Below are 23,444 nucleotides of genomic sequence, written 5' to 3' on the forward strand. Positions count from 1 at the left end.
GGTGTTTTCTAATAAACCTGCAAACTTGATCAACGTATTATTGTTGCGTATTGAAGGTGCTCCCAACGGGGTCGCGTAACGTATGGGTTAGAGCGCTCGCCTCGCAAGCAAAAGCCCGGCCCGGTTCTATTCCCGAGTGGGGCGAAACCTTAGGCAAGTTCTCTTGCGACACACGACTCTGTTTATCAAGCAGTAATTGGGAACACGGTTTGTCGGCCGGTCGTTTTCTGGGTGTAATATCTCCTCCCAAATTTAAAAGAAAATAATAGTTCGGTCGCTCAATCCACGACAGGAAAACTGAGCGTAAGCAAACAATTACCAGCAACATTCCACACAGCTTTCTCATCATGTCTAACTGAACATTCACAGTGAGTACATTATTTGAGCAGTGGTTGGCCAAAGCTAGTCCAATCCCGCACGTGTTGAACGCATTCATTTTGAGCACACGTTGAACGGATTCATCATTTTGACTGAAGTCTCAGAAGATTACAATTCAGGGTGCAATAGCCGTTTGACTGCATGACGTTTTGTATAATTTGGTATTCAAAATAAATTGGCTCAATAGTTTCCCTCAATGTAACGCATACCAAACACAGGTAAGTGTTTACCTAATTTCTTACTCATTGAAGATATGCTGGAGTAGATTTAGGCATTGCCATAACAGAACTGAATAGAGCTGTCAAGGATTGTCGTAATTTATTTGTTAATACTACTACTACTAACAATCCTTACATTTGATATAGCGCTTTTTTGCGACTTCTAGATGTCTCAAAGCGCTTCACAGAGTATACTGTCAAGTGAGTTGACTGTATATTTGTGGGTGAAACTCGGCAGCCAATTGCGCACAGCAGTGTCCCACAAACAGTCATGGATTGAAGTGAACGATGTTATTGCTTTTTTTTTTCTTGAGGGATTATTATTAGGCGCGCGATATCAATATAATATAATATGAAATTTGAGTCGGTTATACACTACAACTAAAATGACAAGCTTGAATCATGGAAAATCCTGTCAAAAGGGAGTAACTGAAATGTACAAACAGTATTTTCATTCTACATTTAAAGAGGTATCCAATCAAAGTCAGACTTTGGTGTTAACGTCTCATCCGAAAGGATGGCACCTGCAACAATGCAACGCATCTCCAGCACTTTACTGGAGATGTCATTTCCCAGATTAAGTGAATTCAAAGTACTGTGGGGCTTGAGTCAAGTACTCAAGTGAAAAGGCGAGGACTCAATGCCATACTGGCAGCATGAAAGTGTCAGGAAGTACAAACTTGTGAACCATATGATGATATTATTCTGCAGGGATGTCAATATAGTTACTGTCGTAACCTTCATTCTGAAATCAGCGTGACAGGTTACCCAAGCCTGACAGACGGCTGACAGACGGGTCGGACTGGGGGAACACACATTAATTAGTCAACACTGCGGAGCGTTTCTGGTCAGATACGATTACTAACAGAAAAAAAACGCCGACAGTTACCTGATCTACGCAGTTTATTTTGGTGTGTGTGTGTGTGTGTGTTAGTTGAAAGCTGGGCTGGGACATTCATTCATGTTCTATCCTGCAATCTCTCCGCCTCAAGCCGCCCACTCTTGCCTCCTTCAAGTCCCGTCTAAAGACCTTCCTCTTCGACCGTGCCTTCGGCCGTCCTCCCACCCCCTCTGCTCTGCCCTCCACCCCTCCTGACCGCCAACTCCCAGCTCCTGTCCAAAATACTCCTGGGACGTCTGTCCGACGTGAAGGGGCGCTGTACAACTTGTTGTTGGTGTTGACCCAGGTGGGGGGGGGGGGGGGGGGGCGGGGGGAGTAGGCGCACTGCCCCGCGGTGGGCGGGGGCTCGGCTCGGCTTTCTCGTCACCGTGGCAACGGTGACGTCGCCCACCCCCTCCCCCCACCCGTCGTCGAGATTCAAATTCTAACCAATCAGAGCGCGGAGCCGGCCTGATCGTCTCGCCTGCCGTTGACACGCGCAAGTGGCCGGGGCTGTTTAAATTGTTGAGCGCGTGGCGGCGCCCCAACCGTCAACCGGGACCCCAGGAGGAGGAGGAGGAGGAGGGGACGGGGTGGTGGTGGTGGGCGGGGCGGGATGGGTAAGTGTCCGGGACGAAAATATAGCACGGAAAAGTTACCTCTTTTTCTAACTCCGTCTGCGATATTGTCATATATATATATAAATATATTGTGTTGCTGACAAGGAATCAGATATGCTGTACAGTCAAGATGCCAATCAGTGGCTTATAATCGATGGCGGCGGCTCCGTTACCAGGGGGATAATTACCGGTACAAATGGCTGTTGCTCGTGGGGAGGGGGTTGTTAGGTTCACTGGCACTTGGAATCGGTCTTTTTTTTGCGTCCCTCCTTCACAGTGTTGTACAAGGGTGGGGGGGAAACAAAAACTAACCTGGCAATGAAATCGTAACTCACAAACTACACCCGGCGGAACTTGCTTCCAGGTCAAATACATCCATACATAAATAAAATTTAATAAATAAAAATAAATAGGTTCAATGCGGTTTGAAGCAGTGACAGTGTAAAATGGACATAGGATATTTCCGCTAACATTGTTTCAGTTCGGTCTTGGGATCTTATAATAATAATAATAATAATAATCCTTGCATTTGATATAGCGCTTTTCACGTCGGGAGGGACGTCCCAAAGCGCTTCACAGAACACACCTGTGAAGTGAATTGACTGTATATTTGTGGGCGAACGCGGCGGCCGATTGCGCACAGCAATGTCCCACAAACAGTCGTAGATTGAAAATGACCAATTTATTATTGGTTTTGGTTTTGGAGGGATTATTATTAGGCTCTGTGTGGAGTAAGGAAACTTGCCCAAGGTTTCGCCCTCTGCCTGGAATTGAACTCAGTTTTGGTGACTTCGGAGGCTTGACGACTTTAGCTGAAGCAGAAGCCAAAGCAGCTCCTGGCTCATGTGCCCTGTCCCCTTGTTGGCACTTTCTTCGATTAAATGGGGCAACAATTTAATCTACTTGAAGAGGCTTATTCCAGAGTTTCTAAAACAAATGCGAAGGCAGCAAATGGTCAAATCTAATAGGTTTGGTTCCCCCCAGCGGCAACATATTTTATACTGCAGTCATGGATAATGATTGGTGTTGAAATGCCAACTTGTTATAATTGTTATAAACTGGTAGTAAATATCACTGAACATCGCTAAGCATCACTGCCAACCTGATCTGAACAGTAGACAAAATGATAAATACATAGTAAACGCCTATTATCATATCCAAATTAATAGGCAAAAGAAGGCAACTTACTCATTGAACTTTATGCTTCAATGTACTTTTAGCTCCAGAGAACAAATACATATAAGCTTTATGTGAATAATTTACTCAATGTCATAAATAGTTAGAATATTTATTTGCTTCTAACAACTAGTTGCCTAGAGTTCCCATATACGTTTTTATTTCGAATCTTTATTTATTCATGAAATAGTCATTTGAAGCTATAGTGTTACAATTAGGTAATATCATTCCTTACAGCTATTACTGACAAACCTGGTCACTGTTCCGCATGTTGCTCGACTTTCGGACAGGAATGGAAACAGGTTTGCAAATATAAGACAGAAGAAACTTACAATTTAAAATAATAATAATTCTTGCATTTGACATAGCGCCTTATCACATCTTCAAGACGTCCCAGCATATACTGTAAAGTGAATTGACTGTATATTTCATGGGCGAAACGCGGCAGCCATTTGCGCACAGCAGGCAGCCAGCTGCGCACAGCAATTCGACTAATTTACTCAAGTAAGTACATATGTTGGTGTTTTTATAAACAAAAATACAAATTCTATGCTTATGGTATACTTTTTGAGTATCAAATGTTGATTTGATTGTTTTTCTGTATACTTAATAGCAAGTTCCTTACATTAAACACTTCCTACCCTGTCAGAATAGGTGCCAGTTAAGCAATATGCAGGATATTGACCAAGATTGCTACTAATATTTGCAAAGACAATATTAGATAATTTCCCCCCCAAAATTGTAAAGTTAGAATGTCATTTATGAAAATAACAGTACTCAGTTGTTCATACACAAAACATCTTGTATGATTTCCCTCTTTTCCTCCTATGTAGATTTACTCCAGCGAGACAATTTGCAATATAGAAGCAAGTAAAATGTAAAAGCATGCAAGACTGAATGGCACAAATAAATAACTGTCCAGCAACAGGAGGAATTTCCATATATAGGTGGGATTCATAGAACTCTCAGCTTGGTTTGGATACTCTTAAGCATGGTGATGGGTTTCTGCATATGTCAGACACCCGGCTGACCAAAAAAAAGCAACATGATTTCTGAGGCATACAGCATTTGATTTACAAAAATGGAATATTCTGAAGCAGATACTAATCTTAAGGCGTTAAATGAATTGAATACAGATGACAGTGAAGACTCTTTAGAAAAATTGGATGATGACCAATTCATTAGATTTCTGGAGAATAATTGCAAAGGTTTGCAAAAGTCGCACGAAGATCTCGATAATGAATGGAGTCAACAAGGACAAGAGGACTCATTACTGTGGGAGGAATCCTTTGAACACAGTATATTGCTAGAGGTTGATGATGATTTCAACTTAAATTTTACTGAAGTTCACGATTCCTATACCATTTGTGTCTCTCAGTCTTCAGCAGAAGATCCTAATATTACTACAGGTTAGTATAAGTAACTTACTTTCACAGTTTCTCTGTAAGTAGTTTTCTTATGCCATGTCTTCAAAGAAGACAACATTTAAGTCATGATTGTTGATGGTGTATTCATGGCTTTAGTTCTCCAATGTTGGATACAAATGAAGGGTTCAGAGCTTTCTCATCTTCCTAGCTTGTCATGCACCATCAGTTCCATAATATTTCATTTAGTCTTGAATGCTAAAATTAAAAATTTTCAAATCCCAAATCATTTCAAATTCAAAATGCTGATTTTCTTTTTTTTTAAAAACAAAATATACAATTTGCTACAAATAGGGCAGTTAAATAGCAATAAAGTACAACAACAGAATTTTTTAAAATTTGTATAGCGCCTTTCACATCGGGAGGACATTGCAAGGCGCTGGACAGACAGAGTTACAGATCCAAACTGAGGGTTGGGGTGGGGGAGGGTGGAGGTGGGTCTCCAGAGTTTGACATAAACCTTCACCATTAAAACTATAACAAATCCCCTTTGAACCAATAGAAGTAGATCAACTGTGGTTCGGAAAATTGTTGTCAGATTCCAGATTTTTTAAAATGGTACAGCCTTTAAATAATCTATTCAGGAGCATTGACACTGGTTAATGTATTGTACAATGCTTTATATAATACTTTCATTAATTTCATTGTATAGCTATCTATGGAGCCAAAGAAAGCAATGAGTGTTGGTTCTAACTGTTTTCTGTTCTGCAACAGATGACATCAGCAACATTGAAAGTGAATACAGTTTTGATGATGAGAAAGTTTCAAGCATTGATGAACATCAGTTTAACTATAGCCAACATATTCAGAGTCCTAGCAATTTAGACAAATATTCTGAACCAAAAGGTAGCTTAATGCAGAACTTGGAAAGTAATTTTTCAGGGAATAAAGTGCAGGATGTACCTGATAATACCACTGATGAAGAACAGGAAGAATTGCCTTATGATGGTAACTTGCAAATTACTAAAGAACATCAAACAGATACAATATATGATTTAGACAATCCCAGGGTACCATTAACTATTCTTGTAAAGAGCAGGCAAAATGATGGGCCTGATTGTGGGATGGCTGGAATCCTTGCAAAAAAAGAACAATCAAATGTGGAAACTGCATTATATCAAAAAGAAATGACTTGCACCAGAGTGAGTCCAGAGACTGAAGATTCTGGTAAATATAAAATTGAAGCGACAAACTTGACTTCAGAAGATAATGGGAATACAATGGTATCAGAACATGAAATGAAATTAGAACACAATAAAAGAGATGGTAGAAGATCAAATATTGCAGAGTCACTCCTACGTCATTTCTCTGAAGAAGACTTGGCACTTAGCTCAACTAAGTACATTGACACTGAGACTTTACCAGAGACCTCTTTTACTGAAACTATTGAAGAAACTGTAATTAAAAAACAGACATTATCAGCAGCCAGTAATAACTCACCCACAAGCATTGAAAAATGTACAGCATTACAGGCAGCCTTTTCAAAGAAAGAGAAAGTTAATGAATTTGCAAATGAAAAAAAAGTGTCAAGAGATTATTCGTATTGTGATCGATCTGCTCAGAGTCAAGCGGCAAATTTACTTCAAACCAGTAACAACAACTGTAGAGAAAATCTACACCATGAAATGCAAGAAAAGAATGAAAATTTGCAATTTAATCCTAAAATGGCTTCAGGATTTTTTGAAAATTTTAAAATGGGAAAGATAATTTCTTACAATGAGATCAAATATGGTAAAGGGAAGCCGCATTATCCTTTACCTGACTTTTCGAAAGTTGCACCTAAAATCAAAATCCCTAAGAGGAACAGTTATAACAAGTATACTCCATCAAGGATAAAAAAAGCAAAATCCTCACCTCATTTGTCATATACCCTCACCAGTCATACATCAACCGTAGATGTAGTACAAGAAGTTCTGGATAGCATACAACCTCCAGCAATTTCAACAAGTACAACATTTAACAAACAAGAATTTGTGAAGGATAATCATTCCCCTGAACTTTTCCAACAATTACAGGTAAATAGATTAGATCATTTATTCTAATTTATGTGAGCTTTCTGTAGAATGCCAAAGAGACCAAATAGATTTGTATTTGTATTCCCTTTATAATACGGATTAAAATTCTACATATCGATATTGCTCTTTATAAATTAGCAAATAAACAATTGCATTAAACATTGCATGTCAAAGCATGATGTGAAAGATTAGTCTGTTGTCAAATCATGTAATTTATTAATTGCAACCAACCTTCGCTATCTGACACCTCTGGTGGCATTAGGAAAATTGGGTTTGGTAAACAATAATTAACTGCATAGTTTTTTTATCATAAAGACGTGAGTTTCTCTTGCATTTTATCACATCACCTCATCTTGAATACATTTTTGCTTTGAAGCAATGTGCTATCCTACGCATTATAATGCAATAAATTTATACGGGGTAGACAAATTATAGGGAAACAGACTTTTTAAAAAAAGATTAACTAAATATCTTTTTCTACAAATGTTAAGAAACTTCCTCGATCTGTAATTTTGTTCTACCATTCTGTTCCTAGGAGGAATTTGACAAGTTATTAATAAAGTATGCAGAAGCTGAGAATACCATTGATCAGTTGAGATTTGGTGCAAAGGTGGGTAGTACAGTACATTGTAATTTAATCTCATATACTATTTGCAACAGATAGATGCATTTGTTTTTTCAATAAGTTATCAAACTTTTATATAGAATTACGCAGAAAGTTACATATTCAATCCCTAGAACTACCTTTAGGTAGTACAGTACTTTGAAAGTATTTTACACTAGTACATATTTTCATCACTGTGACTCAATGGTGCTGGCAGTATACATATTTCATAGTAATCATCAAGAAGAAATTGAAGTGGAGAGTGTGTCTCGATAGCAGTTTGTGAGAAGGCCACAAACAGAGCTAATAACACAAAGGTATGGTCTTATTGATGCTGTAGTTAAATGTCCAATGAAGTCATAACTTTCCAGCAAGTGTTTTATTGTCTGTTTTGGAATGCTAGATAACATTATCATGTTCATGTGTAAAATGTTATCAATTAGGAAGAAAGAATCTCAAGGTGCTTTTACTTTGCAAACATAAAACAATTATTGATTTTAACTTCTCTCCTACCAGGTGTCCATATTCACTGACTCCACCAAACCTAATCAAATCATCCAGTCTGGAATATCGCCATCACCTAGTCAAATAACCACACTGGCAAAACAAGGTCAGGTGGAATTGTCGTCTGACTCAGTTTTCTTAGGTTAACAAAGACATTTAAAATCGAGACTTGTATTTATTTTAGTACATGTTTATACACAAATGAATGAAAAGCGTACGTTTTAGTGCAAACAAGTAACAGATTTTTTTAGACAATTATTTTATGGTTTGAAAATCTTACACAATATAATTTTACATGTTGCACCATATTTGTGCACTTACATTGCAGATCCCTTGCATTTTGTTGGAAACAGTATTTAATGCACCTTATTCATATAAGCTGGGTAAGGGTAATAAAGGCAAATTTTTACATTTCATGCTTGGTTATCGATCTTAGTTTTCAGAAGGCAGAGAATTCTTCGAGATTCTTTGTTCACAAAGACTCTTGAATTTATAATTTGAATTTATATTGCAGAAAATATAACCGGAAATATTCTGACTTCTGATATGCTTTGATTGCATTCAAGTAGTAATACTGTACCGGGATTGCCAGAATCAGAAAGAGATTAAGATTTTTTAAAAAATCTAACAAGATTTGTTTTCCCAAGTTTAGAGATTGTATTAGTTGTAATGATCTTTTTACATTATTTTGTGTGTCAATATAAACATTATGTTTCGTTAAGATTTGGGAACACATATATTTGCATTACAGGGGGGAAACATTTTTAATTGTTACAATTGTAATATACGTGGAAATATATGGGTGCAAGTCTATGTCTTTGGATGACATGGTACTACATCACCAGACTAAATTGTATTTACATTATTTTAATATTAACTGGAATCAACTATTTTTTCTTTTTTGCAGTATGTAACAACAGTCCCACACCACTATCCATTAATTATGGTGTAACCACATCAGCTTCTCGCTCTCCCAATACTGAGATGAATGAGACAACAGAAGCAGAACAAATGGCTCAGAAACTTAATAAACATGTTGATTTTTTTAAGCATCAGGTAACTGAACAATAAAATCATAAAGCAAATAACCTGAATTGACTGGTGTAAGATACAAAGTAGAATGGCTTATAGTCAAGATAGTCTAAATTTTCTTGAAACAAATTACATCTGTTTTTTCTGCAATTTTTACTCGGACATCACAGATTTCCAAACTATTCAAACCTGTTTTTATGATTTGTTTTTATTTCTATCCTAACCTAATATATAAGAGTTCAATTTAAATTTACAAAGCCTTTGCATAAATTTCTGTCAAGCAACTTACACCAACTGAGGTAATGTTCCCTGCATTTGTAGACAGAATACTACATGTGTGATTCTCCAGTAATACACTTGGTACAGAATTAAGAATGGATTGTGTTTTTCTATATGCCCACTAGATGGTGGCAAAATAAAGGTGGAATGATTGTACTTGCATAAAGGAAAATATGTTTTTTTATTTACACAGCAGTACAAATAGTGTACAATGGTGTTTGTCACTGGTATTGGAGCAAAGCGATATCTTGTAAAAAAAAAAGTTATTTGAACATGATGACCTTTGGATTCATTTCTGAAAGCTACTCTAAGCTGATATTCAAGCAATTGGTCATTTGCTCCAAAATGGCACTGTGTACGAGTGCAGTACTTAGTTTTATCTAGCATTTGTGCCAAAAGCATTTATGCCAATTGGTTTAAATAATTCTTTGTTGATTATAAGGTGTACATTTGTTGTGATGTTTTTCTTTTATGTTACATTGTGTCTAAACCACTTTGCAAAAAAAACCTTGATTGAAATGTTTTGTTCATTATAGTAAATGGCTTTTGAATATTTTGATGATTTTTATGGCTTTTTATAGCAATGGTTGGAAAAATAATTGATGCTCCTGGGATTCTCTTTAATAACAAAAAAAAACTTTTTAAATAATTTGTGGCAAGTGTATTGGATTAAATCACATTTCTCAATTGGATTTATATATTTCTGGTCTATTTTGTTTTAATTGAATTCATTTAATGACTTATGGAACAATAATGCCAATAGACAAGAATACTTGTGTATTTTCCCAGAACAATAGTGATCTAAGGTTACACACTTATTGAATGAGCTAGATCTGGAGGTGTATTATTTTACATGAGTCGTACAGAAATAATTGACTTTGTCCAAGAAAACACTGACTGTTGTGGGATACAGTGACATTTGTCAGGTGTGAAAAACTGCTTTGATCTCTTTGGAATTGTTTTGCTGGTATAACATTACACGTTCAATGTGTAGACCAGATTCATTTGAGTTAACAAAATACACTGCATAGGTACACTAGAGCTAACGATGAAATTTACTGGCAAGTTTGTGTATGAAAATCACACAACTGTAAAATTGTGCTGTAAGTGTTTGTTCTTAAGGAAAGTGAACAGAGCAACTAAAACAAGACTAAATTGCTTATAAAAATGGGTCTTGTTCGCCAAGGAAATTACTGTAACTTTCTTTTTGGGAATTAAATAATTTTTCACTTTTGATATTCTTTGTTATCACCTATTGAATGGGCTAGATTCAGGCATATTTGACCTGCAGAGTAAAGCTCATTTGCAGTTTGCCTCAATAATGTACATTCGTCACAAAAACATGAACAAGTTTACAAGTATGAATTTTCCATTTCCCACAACAGCCATAAATGCACAAAGTAGGCTAACTAAAATTAAACACAGGTGGCAGATTCTATACCAAAACAACTGAAGAGAATCTTAAATTAACGTTTGTAGATTCGCAGGGGATGATTGAAATTTCAGTATAATTAGCAATATTTTATGTTGATGTTGTGGTCTGACCCACAATTGTTGTATAATCCCTAGAACTGAACATTCCTGGGAATTAGGTGGCTCTCGTTCAGCTACTGAGATGGACTTAACGTCTCAATACACTAAACACAATTGGGCATTGTAGCTTTAACGCAGACTAGCGCTGGAGAAAATAGGTTTCCAGGTGTAATGTTAAAGTGTGGATTTCTTGCTGTAGGGAAAATATTGCTTTATAACTTATTTTTCTGTTATTTGTAGTGGGAGTACTTTGAACAAAAAGTATTAGCTCTGGATTTTAGTTCTTGTATAAATATTACTTTTACTTCATATATTTAGTATTACTTTAAATATTATGACAGACATGCAGACAAAATAATGGAAAAAGCAGTTTACAGACATAAGGAATATGAAAATGCCAAATATTTGGTATTAAGGTTGTTATTCTAATCCTTCTGATTCCCTACTACGTACAAATTATGGTTCTTTGTTGACCTAATGTTCAATTTAGCGATTATGATAAAATATGTCTTTTGTAGGTTAAAGAATTTGAGGAAAAGCTTAACTCTAATACAATTTCTGTGGGAGATCAACAGAAGGTAGTGTATTTGGCAGTTAAGTTTGAATACATTTCCAATAACAATGTTTAACATTTATTTTACTAATTGCTACAAAATACATATGCTTGTTAGAACAAATAAACTTAATGCTTAACATTATTTGGTTTTTATTTTGTGTAAGAGTAGGAATTATATTTTCATAAATTACAGCGTTAAGTGTATATCATGTGTTTACTATAGCATTAAACAATTATATTGATAAAGGAAATATAATTCAGTTACAGATATAATAATAATAATAATCCTTGCATTTGATATAGTGCTTTTCACGTCAGGAGGACGTCCCAAAGCGCTTCACAGACCACACTGTAAAGTGAATTGACTGTATATTTGTGGGCAAACGCGGCAGCCAATTGCGCACAGCAATGTCCCACAAACAGTCATAGATTGAAAATGACCAATTTATTATTGTTTTTAGTTTTGGAGGGATTATTATTAGGCGTGTGGAGTAAGGAAACTTGCCCAAGGTTTCGCCCTGCCTGGAATTGAACTCAGGTCTCTCGCTTGCAAAGCGAGTGCTCTAACCACTGAGCTACAGGACTCCACATAAACATGTTGATTTGAATAACAATATACAATTTTTGTTTAAACTGCATTTTTATCAAAGGACACAGACAAAGTAATGGAAACAGTAGGTTTGTTTCAATAGAAGTTAATTGGGAAGTATTGCTTTCATGTGAATTAAATTTTTAAGAACAAAATTTGGCTGTTTTTTTGTTTTTTGTGGAGCTCTGGAGCTCAGTGGTTAGAGTACTCGCTTTGCAAGCGAGAGGCCTGGGTTTGAATCCCAGCAGGGTGAAACCTTGGGCAAGCTTCCTTACTCCACACACCTGATAATAATCCCTCAAGAAAATAAAACAATAATAAATTGGTCACTTCAAAACCACAACTGTTTGTGGGACACTACTGTGCGCAATTGGCTGCTGAATTTCGTCCACAAATGTACAGTGAATTCACTTTACAGTCTATTCTGTGAAGTGCTTTGAGACGTCTGGAAGACGTGAAAAGCACTATATCAAACGCAAGGATTATTATTATGTGATTGTGCACATAAATTGACAGAAACAGCTTTTGTACACATTTCCAGAACATAGGAATGAATGTGCACATTGCAGCCAGCCCAGTTTTGTGCAAAATATTCAGATTTTTATCAAATTTACCTGTTTTACCATTCCCCCCTAATTTTCCCCAAAAGAATCAGAAAATACCCCTTTTTTTTGTAAATAAAAACAAAATTTAATGGTACTTATTTGTAGTCCACGATGCATTCAAAAGTTATGTTACAATACAATTTATTTTGATTGATTAATAGGTGATAGAAAAGAGAATATTGCTTACTGTTCCAATAACATATTCTAAAGCTGTTAAAAAATAACCATTTAAACAGTAATGAGGAATGAAGTCTGTATTATATTTGCGTTTTCTTTTAATCACGAGTGACCTTTTTACAGGTATTTAAGCAAATGAGGGATGATCAGGACAAACTTGAAAGGAGGTATATAACCGCAAAAGAGGAGCATCGCAGTCTAGAGCAACGCCACTACATAGAGAAAAACACCGCTGTTGGGGAATTTGATCCTGATAGGTTAGATTTAATAAACTGGATTTTTAGTCATAATCACATTTTATGTTCCACAGTAGTTTAAGCCTGAATTTGACTACCTAAATGCCAATTAGAAAGATCATATCATAAGCAACAACAACAAAATTACATTTATAGAGCGCCTTTCACGTCGGGAGGACATCCCAAAGCGCTGATATTATACACACGATTAAGCATTTTTTCAGTGACATGAAACTCTGTTTCATGCCAATTTCTGCTGCTTAATTTAAGTAATTGCTATTTTGAACTTTTAGGGTCTTTTCAGATTGATGATTTTTTCCCCCTGTATTTGCAATAAATTTGAACTTGTAGTGTAATATTAGAATTTTATTTCTCCAAAATCTCTGTTTTTTTTCTTCAGAAAGATTGAAGGAGAAATTTTTAAATTAGGAATGCATCTCGAATGTATCAAAGAGAAAATTGATGATAACGTTTGCAATCAACCATCCCCACACAATTCTTTCTTGACTTCAACTCCACTCCCGCCAACTGAGATTTTGTCTGCCGGATGTGCAATTTATTCTAAGGTAAACAGTGCATTAAAAAAAAACTTGAGTTCTTTAGTGGGAATTAGGATGTCTTCAGCAAATACTGACACTCACAATAGGTTGAATGGTTTCCAACTGTGTTGTATATTATGTGGTTCTATCGATTCTTTGCATCGTATTTAATCTCCTGAGGAAAGAGTCAGTAAAAATTCTCCCTATTCTCCAAAACAAATTGAGAAAAGTCTAGAAAATCTACCTAACCTTCTGACCTATATTTATCCTTGAATGGTTGCCTTCCATGGTATGACAATTCTTGATTAGAGCCGTTGTGTGACCGAGAAAGCAAGACCACTTGTCAAAGTTACACTTGGAGTGTAAAGAAATGTTAAATAATTAGTTTTGAGTGATCACTGTAAAAGTTAGAATTTTGAATTTTAGAGCTTTTAAATAATGACGAAAAAAAGTTAACATTCTAATTTCATTAAGATATCCCAATATGCTTTGTAGATTTTCTCATAATAAATGAGTCCAAAATATTAATCTGGAATTAAAATCATATACATATATAAATTATCAACTCGTGTTCCCATTTTCTTCCATCAGAGTCCCATGGCTGCAATAAATCAGGAGGGTGTGATGCTGACTTTTGAGACCAGCTCAGTGAGTGCAGAAATACCAGACAGTATTGAGTTGAAGATGATCCCTGAGATGGATAGTCAACCATCCTTGCTGGAAGACAGCTATGATCACATTCCCCAGCAGTAAGAATAATTTGGTTTTCTTATTACACAAAACTTCATCAATAGATTAGGTGAATTAGCTTTAAAAATGGATTAGTGCGGAATAATGAAAACTACTGTACTTATACAACTGAATAAATAAACCATTAATCAATGATTAAATAAATAATAACTATCGTAGTCATGTTAAACAGTCAAGTAAGGTAAAGACGTCATTTTAAAATAATTATTGGGATTGTTAGTCTGCTGCCTCTCCTTTAAGTTATTCAGCTTTTTTTCCCTCTTTATTTGCAATTCACATGTTATATATTTACCTGGTAGAGATCTGTATAAACACCCAAACACCCTGGCACATGCGTTAGATTTATCTGTGTTTGAAAATAAGATTAAACGATCCATGCTAGATGCACACAAAAAAAGGTGAAGATTGCAGAACAATCTCAGGACCAGCAGTCAATATCAATGAAAAACAAACTGAGCAGGATGCAGAGCTGTAAGTGACATGTATGATCTTCAATTTGCATTTATAGAATACAGCTTTCAGAAGTATTTTGTTTAATTTTCTTTGGAAATCAGAGAATATTCTGCTGACTGGTACCCTATCCACAATAGAATAGATTTGCATCATCTATGGAAAGATGGACTGAAAAGACCAAATGACTTTTTTTTCCATTTTTTCTTATACACTTCTTCCTATAGTAGAAATTTCTTAGTAGAAACATATGTGGGTCTCTTGTGAAATTGCTGCAGACAATTTCCAGAAGCAATTCCTGTAGTTAGTCAAACTAAAGTTATAAATGTTTTAACATCTTAACCATTTCTTTTCATGTTTTTTTCTTTATAGGGTGCCCCACATAGAACATTCCAAGACAGTATCAACATTGACTGAGGGTTATTTTCATTCATCTGAGTTTTTTCCTGTTTTATCTATGAACCAAACGCTACCATTACCTAGCACTTCATCTCAGGCACAGGATGTGTTGACTGAACGTAAGGTATGCATACATGGAATGCCATTTAAACATTATTTAAATCCTCCAATGATGTACTCAGCAAACATTAGGTACTGTAATTAATTTTATGTGTTGACAATTACAGCCATATTCATTTGAGAGTGATGTTGGGAGAAACTCTGATAAAATTGATCACAGCGATCTGTAAATTCTCAGCTATGCAATATAGTTTATAATGATAGCGTTTCCAAAAAATAAGCAAGGCCTTTACTTCAGGCATGTCTACACTACTGTGTACTTTTCCCAACTACAACATGTATTTGTATAGTGCAGGAGAGTGTCTTGGACTGCTGAGTATGAGGATATTCACATTATTGTACTCCCCAATTTTTCTAAGATCAAAAACTTACCCTATGGCCATGTATGGTAGAGCACACTGGTGCATCCAAATTGCAGTGCCTGTACTTTTGAAATTTACAGCAATGTATACGTTTTAATCCATAATCTGACCTCAGACCCCTAATTGTAGAGTCTGTTCCAAACAAGTCAGTTGTCATAATCAACTTAGTCATAAATGCCACAAGACTTCAGCTCCAAACTCCAGTCGCCAACTCCTACAGTTGACTGCTCATTAACACTTGTTCATTCAGGTCTTCCCACAGTTACCATCTTAGTTTTGGCACAAACCATCGTAAAACAATATGTTCCTAATGCTACCTGCGGTGCCCTTTAAAGTAATTTTCCATCTTTTAACTGAAATACGTTTTTGTGCATTGCATCTATAGCAGCAGATACTTTCACCAGACAGTGGCTTTGTTGGATCAGAGAGCAGCAGACCCCCAACATCTAAACAAATACTAGATTCTGAACAACCAGAAACAGAAAGGTATTGATAAGTTTTCATAAAATAAACAGCATTTTTCTCGGACACTGTTATAGGCAAAAGGTAAATTTCAGGTGAATGTGATCATTTTGCTAAGCTACAGTTTCATCTTATGTTACAGATGGAAGCTATGATATGTTAATGACAATATTAAACAATGTGGTGATAAGATGCAGTCTCATGCATAAGATGCTGTTTTGATGGGATTACTTTCAACCATTCTGACAGTTTCTCTTCAACCTTTGCACAAGTCTTTGTTGCTTCACATATCTGTTAACAGCCTGGTCATCTTTCTAGTTAATACAAAGCAACTTTCAAAACTTTATAATCATATTTCAGCCTGAATATGACTAATTACATCTATCTATATTTATCCTTTCTCTTGCTAACTCAGGTGGGCATTCATTTAACCCCATTATTATTATCAACTTTCTAAACCTAACGTAAGAGACAGCCTGAAAAGTGTTAGCTGATCCTGTAGCAACCAGTGCTGAATATGAAAGATACATTCTTTCTCCTGTGTAGGAATTTTAAATCTTTCAATCTAGCTTTTTATTGCTTTAAATGATTAAAAGAAAGTCAAAGCAGTTTAAAACAAATTACTGTATGCTATGTATGGAATACACTTTTTAGATTTTGTTCAAATGGAAGATGCAGAACAATGTTGTTTTTGTACAATGATACTCATCTTAAAGATTTGTATCAAAAAGAAGGTCTTAAGTTAATATGAGCTGTGAACATTTTAACTAGTGCACTATTAATTACATATGGATGCTAACACATTTGCAATTTTTAAAATTACTTTATTTTTTCAAAAAATGATCAGATCCCCAAGAGTTTGTGAAGGAACACCCTCCATTGAAAGACAAAAGTCCTCATCCTCCCACAGAAGTGAAACTATGATTGTATTAGGTGAAGACAAAGCAAGCTGCTTACTCCATCTAGCAAACGCATCCAGCTGTAGTATTCCATTCAATTGGAGTGAAAGTGTTATTGGTATAACTGACATTCCTGCACAGCAAGGTGAGTTTCACAAAAATGATGCAAAAAGAGGAAGTCTTCATATTTGTAGGGTAAGATTTCTTGGATTTCTTCCAGCAAACTTGGATTAAGGTGAAAAAATCAATTTTTTGAAATATTGTGAAATATTCTGAATATTCTTGTTATACAGTGCATAGATGCAATCAGTCAAATTAATCTGCACATACACCAGTCTTCTCTTTGACATTCATTTTTGCAAAAATTCTTGAACTACAAAAGCATTTTAACATACAACTCCAATAATGTCTCACAGACTTCATAGAAAGATATATTTGAATTTAAATAATACAATAAACCGTGTCAGCATGCAGAATATTTTAGCTTTAGAATGCGTCATTGCATTAACAAAAATGTACTCACTTACAAAAACATGTTTTGTATGCAAATGAAGTGATAGCACAAAGAATATTGGTAGGAACCACATGCTAAACGTTTTTGCACACATTCATTTTACAATACCGCATTATTAAGGTAGTAATTCAGGAACAGGACCCTCCACATTAATGGTCTGATTATTCATATTATTGCTTAACTAGGTTTTATACAGTACATTTTATTATAGGAAATTCTGTACTGGATGTGGACCTTCATCATGAGAGTTCAGAGGACCTCATGCCACTTCCAACTCTTCAACAATGCATACCCAAAATATCTCTATGGAAGAGTGCCAGTAGCACTGAAGAGAGCCAAGATTTGTCTCAAAAATGGGCTGTAGCAAAGTAAGTAAAAAATATTTTTTGAAATACATGAAAGCAAACTAAAGCAGAGCCAGCCTATTAAAGTATTAATATGCAGACATTTTGTAACAGGAGTCACTCAGTTGCAAATTGCGATTTCTGCCAGTAACTAGAGGTGCATTATTCTGACATTTAGCATTTCAAGCAACCAGCAATAAATCAGGATCAGAGTTCGCACAAGTCAGTGTGATTACCGGCAGGAGCAGCTTTAACAATTTATTTTATGAACCACCACATATCAGATACCTTTGTAGTATTATCTTTAGTGGAGTGGCAGATTTAGATGTTGTACATTTATTTATTTGGACTTAATTAGTGGATCACTTGTTCTAATTCTTCACCTTCAGTGATAAAATCTTGATATTGCAAAATGAAGTCTTAAAGCTCAAGCAAAAACTAGAAGAAAGTCTTTCAAAATTGTCTAAGGAATCTACGAGGAAAAAGTGTCCTAAGACTGCACTACAGGAACAAAGATATCAAAACAAACCTCATCTCAATAATAAATGTTCATCTACAAGGTAAACAAACTTTAAATGTTTTATGAAAGGTGTATGCCAAATATTCCCTTCCCACCCTCCTTTACAGTTAATGTGCTTTTAGTTTGGGGTATAAACTGCAAACAAAATAATTACAGCTACTTATACTTAATTACAAAATCTATGCAGATTCTGTTGAATAAAACTGATTTCTCAAAGCAGGAGTAATGTTGGGATATTGGTGAATGCAGATGAATGTTTTGACGTGCAATTTGTTTTCCTACAGCATGGTAACTATTACTTTTATATATTAAAAATGTTTTTGTCTAACAATACAAGCAGGGAAGATGATAGATTACCCAGCACTAATTCAAAGGATCACAGAAGGAGATTTTGGCAAAGAACGGATGATGATGTTTCTGATTTTGAACTAAGTAAGTGATACAAAAATGTGTGGGAGTAATTTTGTGATTGTAGATTGTCTAAATCAGAATCTCCAATTGTAAATTTAATAATATTAGTTTAAATTATCAAAATATTCAAATCATGGTATTTTAGTAGATTGCATTAATTTCATAAAGCATCTTTTTCTATATTTTTACTATGTTGTTAATGTATCAATGGGTACTAAATCCACTGGAGATTCTAACACCACCATTTCAATTTTAAATTGAACACTGAATGTATTAGGGATTCTGTGCCAAACTGCATATTGTCTTTTATAATGTATAATGTATGAACATGAAAGCTCTTGGAATTGGAATTTTCAAAGCCATTCAGAGCACCTAGTTATTCCCTCAAGTCATACTTGTCTCTCTACCCCTATTCAAGCATAAGTTATTTGTGCACCATAATATGTTACTATAACCATAACATAAGGCAGACTATGGACAAATAAAAGGTTACTTTCTTTTGATTGTACAGGCAATGGCAATGAGGATTTTTCACAGAGAGAGACACAAATACCCGTGCACACAAAACATTGTTTAAAGGTTCCCAGAACAGCTCATCACAGACGGAGTTATTCTGAAAACCATGACTCAAATAAGACGTGGCTAAAAGACCTATATAAAGGTAAAACTGTAATTACTTACCTACAGTAAATGTTTAACTGTAATCAACAACCAGACTCACAGTGAAAATCAAAAATTCCTGAAACATTACGTAGAACAAAATTTGGATTGTAGATGACGAAATGCCATTATTTCTTAGATAAAGGGAAAGTTAAAGGAAAACTAAGCAATCCCAGTTATGGAATCTTAAATGTCTACATACTACTTCATAAAATAATTTGAAGAGGTTGTAAAACAGATAACACCTTACGGCTAAAGCTAATAAAGCATCAATCTCAAATATTACTTCAGGACCCCAGCACATAAATGTTTTATCTTTAAAGCTGCCTTTTAATGGAGTCACTGAAATAATTGATTACAGCACGAGCAGATTGCAACTCGTTATTATTGTTGCAACCACAAGGTGTCCGGCAATTCTGAAGTTAAACTTTTAATTATTTATAATTACTAAAATATATTAGAAACGGTCCAGATTTTTTACTAAACTTTAGACATGCAATGCTAATAATGTTGTGGGTAAATTACAGGGAGTGGAGAAAGGGCAGGTAAAATGAGACTGAAAGGATTGCTCTTAAAAGAACACAGGCACAATGGACTTGAAATCTCTATGGTTCTATGGGGAAAGGCAATGCCCCGTTCAGACAACAGGGTTATGAGTTCAGTGCTATCTGTAACAGTGAGTTTGCTAATTGCAGCTAGAGAGCAGCTGTGTATTACATTTGGCTGAAACATCATTCTGAATCGCTATCCTTGGCTGGAAAAAATAAATTTGTGGCCATTAAGTGATCACAGAATGGTGCTGGACTGTTATATTGCATTGGTAAAATTCATTGGTAATATTCACAGTTGAGACTCAAAAATGATGAATGGTTATTTGGTACAGGAAGGCTTCCAGTGTGTTACGCTACACCCCAGCAAGTCAGGGCTGAGATGCAGGGCAGAGAATTGACAAAACCAAATACAAACTGATGATGACATTTGAAACACAGGCATTAGTTTCTATTGAAAATGAGACATTGGAATAGCGCTTCAGATATTTACTTCTGGTTACTTCTAGGTACATGTCATCACAATGTGACTTTGAGCAAGGCTCAATCACAGTTTGTGGGTCATGATGAATATATTCGGCCTTGTATTGAAAGAAAAATCCATTTACCATGTAAGTAAAAAGGAATTACATTGAATTATATTTGAAACTATACTGTAAATAAACATTTTATAAAACTGCAAAAACTTGGTGAAGTTGAAATTATACTGTGGCAATTTACATTGTATATTGAACAGGTTATACAACAAATTGAATATATATATGTGTTTGATGCATTTTTAAAATCATAGAAATAATCATAACTGGTTTCTATTATCATTAGCCTTCTCACCAAATGGGCGCAAATTATTTAGGACAAGAATTAATCCTTCTCTGCCGTGCAAGAAGAATGTACATTGTAGTGAGTATGAAATTCAAAACCTAGTTAAAGCTGGGTAATTTAACTATGGAATTTCAATGCAATTTGTTAAAACTTCATTCAGCAGTTGCAGGGAGTATTACCTTGTTGGCTGGAGAAGCCAATAGATTTGTTACATTGCTAAACCAAATGATTTAGGGTCGAGTAAACAAGCCGAAACCTGGTAGTATGAACAATTTCTTACCCAAATGATTTTTCTTACATGATTTAGATTACGTAGACTGCTCAACAATGACATGATGTTATCACTACAAGATCCTGATGCAACTTGCTTTGCTTAAAATGTAATTTTCAACACCATGCACGATAGCAAACTGTCATACCAGACTAAATTGTGTAAAGCAAAAGGAAAATATTTTAAGATAAGTTCATACTGTGTCAACAATCTATAGTGAAGAAAAATGTTAATACAGGAAATAACTTCATCACTACTATTCACTAAGTGTTAATATACATTGGGGAAAATTCAATTTATGGTCATTGCACTAGTTTGAACTGATTTTGAACTAGTTTGTTGATATGTAATTAAGACTATTAATAAGAGTAAATTGCAGATATAATTTACTTAAAATTGTTCTTTTACACAGAACTTTCCTCTGAAAGATCTTCACAACATAGCAAAGACGGACTCTCTTCTAGTGTTAGAATTTTATCTCCAGGAGCAAACAAATACACTGAACTGCCAGCATACATTTTACCGATAAAGTAAGTGTTATTCGATGATGCATTAAGAAAACGATTTTCCATAAAGCATTTTGCATTCAATAGGATATTTGAGAGGGAAACAAGTTGAAAATATAGGATCAGGAAATGCAAAAATTTCACAATGTTTGAAAGTTTTTCAAAAGTAGATTTACTCCATGAACAAATCACATTACCATACTTTTGTAAACAAAGCAGTGGACATTTTCTGTTTCTTTTAGGTATGATTCCACTAAGCGTCCACCAAACACAAGGGCTTCCAGGACGTATAATTCACCTTCATGTAAGATGGTCAAAAAACAATCCGAACAAATCGATAGGACCAAATCCTTGTTAAGTGACACTGATAAAAACATTGAAAATTCACAGGTAAGCTTCATGCCAAATTAGAATGTGAGCCAGTGCCCTTGGGTAATGAATTGCTTTGGATGCAACTCACGTGATAGTTTTTTTTTCCTGTATCTTAACACTTTCTAAGCCTACAAAAATGTTCCCACAGGTTTCAAATCTAAACGAAACTTTGGACAAAGCAATAGAGACAGCAAAAAGCATGAAGAAGACCACCAAAAGGATGGTTAAAGTTTTATCTGCTGACCTGGCTACAGCTGAATATTACAAATACTTGTATGACTTCTAATCATATTTCCTACTTTGCAGAGTCGACAGCAGTATGGGGGAAACTTAAGCTTCTTAAAGGAGTTAAAATTTCACTGGTCAGTTACCAACTTTTGTCAGTGCTGCCCTTGTAATGACATCTCAGTTATAAAGTTAAGATGTGTGAATTCACCGATCAGTGACATCTCATCACTTAGCATTAACAAACCCTTGGTTTTTAATTGAAGCACAAACTCTGATTGTCAATGTCTGGGCTAGATTCTGAAATATGTTTTGCAATATGTTGTACAACTGCTTTCATAATTTATTATGATGACAACCTTTCAGTGTTTGGACACAGATAATGAATAGATCCATATAAAGTCAAAAATAGCAACAGCTAGTTTAATATAGTGAGAAGACATTATAAAATAATTAAATACCACTGATTATTCCAGGGCACCTGTTCAGATATTTAGCCCGATATATAAAGAATATACATAATATATAAACAAATTACATATATAGCTATATATTTTATATATATACACACATATACACACACAAAATATGGCTATGCTGAAAATAAATAATTGGTTAGAAATGAGTGAAATCTGTGCAGATGACTATATTAACTTTAGTCATCCAGAATTCACTTAATGTTGAAAGCTCTATATTGTATATAATGTATTGTTTGTTTAGTGTTCAGTAAGGTAAAGATATTTGGCCATACAAGGCAAAACTCCACCTAGACCTACATTTGCTCTTTTTAAACGCAGCGCTGTCCAGCCAGTGGCTACATATGGCCAATTCGCTTTCCAAATATGGCCTCTTCCACATTGATGAATCAACTTGTATTTCAAATTGCAGTATTGAAATGGATCTTCTGTCTCCTTATCACCTCAAAATATCTCAAACGCTGGTATAGACATGGCCAGTAGCCACTGGGTTGGCCACCGCTGTTTTGATGCAGCATTTCCGAATTTGGTAAATTCTTTAATTGAAGAATCCTTAATTTTGAAGCTAGTTTTTTGTCAATTCTTTTAGGAACTGCAGAAAAAAAGGCTTCAAAGACTGAATTTAACAAATTAGCCAAAGTCTGGACTTTCGGCAATGCTACATTAATAAGAGTCAATTCAAACCCAAGCTGACTTTTACCCCAGTGGTCTGTAAATATTATGGTTAAACCTACAGATTTATGCATCCAACGTTTTTCCTGTTTGAAGTTGCAGACCAGTTCATATGTCAATATATCAATCTATTGTGTATGCATCCTTTATGGGTTTGAGAATTTGATACTAATCCAATTTTAAAAATTAAACAGTATCTAATTTATTTCCTGTGACAAGATAGTTCCATATTTTGTGTTTCGGTGTGTTTTTAAGATTCTATATCTTATCAAGGTTTCAGGGAATAACAATAGAAA

The 23,444-nt window shown here is 35.2% G+C and overlaps 1 protein-coding gene across 1 annotated transcript; it reads left to right on the forward strand.

Moving 5' to 3' along the window:
• The first annotated feature begins 4,266 nt into the window (after window positions 1-4,266).
• LOC103174806 lies at window positions 4,267-22,525 on the forward strand. Its single transcript, XM_007887357.2, has 21 exons — window positions 4,267-4,681; window positions 5,411-6,711; window positions 7,247-7,321; window positions 7,832-7,925; window positions 8,727-8,875; window positions 11,182-11,241; window positions 12,714-12,847; window positions 13,227-13,392; window positions 13,957-14,114; window positions 14,938-15,088; window positions 15,832-15,932; window positions 16,756-16,952; window positions 17,533-17,689; window positions 18,055-18,225; window positions 18,523-18,617; window positions 19,108-19,257; window positions 20,314-20,415; window positions 20,627-20,704; window positions 21,310-21,427; window positions 21,646-21,793; window positions 21,924-22,525. The coding sequence occupies exons 1-21, from the start codon at window positions 4,354-4,356 to the stop codon at window positions 22,059-22,061; spliced, it is 4,071 nt and encodes a 1,356-aa protein (XP_007885548.1). The 5' UTR covers window positions 4,267-4,353; the 3' UTR covers window positions 22,062-22,525.
• Window positions 22,526-23,444: the final 919 nt, after the last annotated feature.

This window comes from Callorhinchus milii, unplaced genomic scaffold (genome assembly GCF_018977255.1).
Source record: "Callorhinchus milii isolate IMCB2004 unplaced genomic scaffold, IMCB_Cmil_1.0 Scaffold5, whole genome shotgun sequence".
In the NCBI taxonomy this organism is placed as follows: domain Eukaryota; kingdom Metazoa; phylum Chordata; class Chondrichthyes; order Chimaeriformes; family Callorhinchidae; genus Callorhinchus; species Callorhinchus milii.

Bases quoted from the DNA above. Each gene is read 5' to 3' on its own strand.
- LOC103174806 (XM_007887357.2), top strand. From the start codon at position 4,354: ATGGAATATTCTGAAGCAGATACTAATCTTAAGGCGTTAAATGAATTG. The intron at 20,416-20,626 runs GTAAGTAAAAAG...TATTATCATTAG, and splicing joins AAGAAAAATCCATTTACCAT to CCTTCTCACCAAATGGGCGC. The intron at 20,705-21,309 runs GTGAGTATGAAA...TCTTTTACACAG, and splicing joins CAAGAAGAATGTACATTGTA to AACTTTCCTCTGAAAGATCT.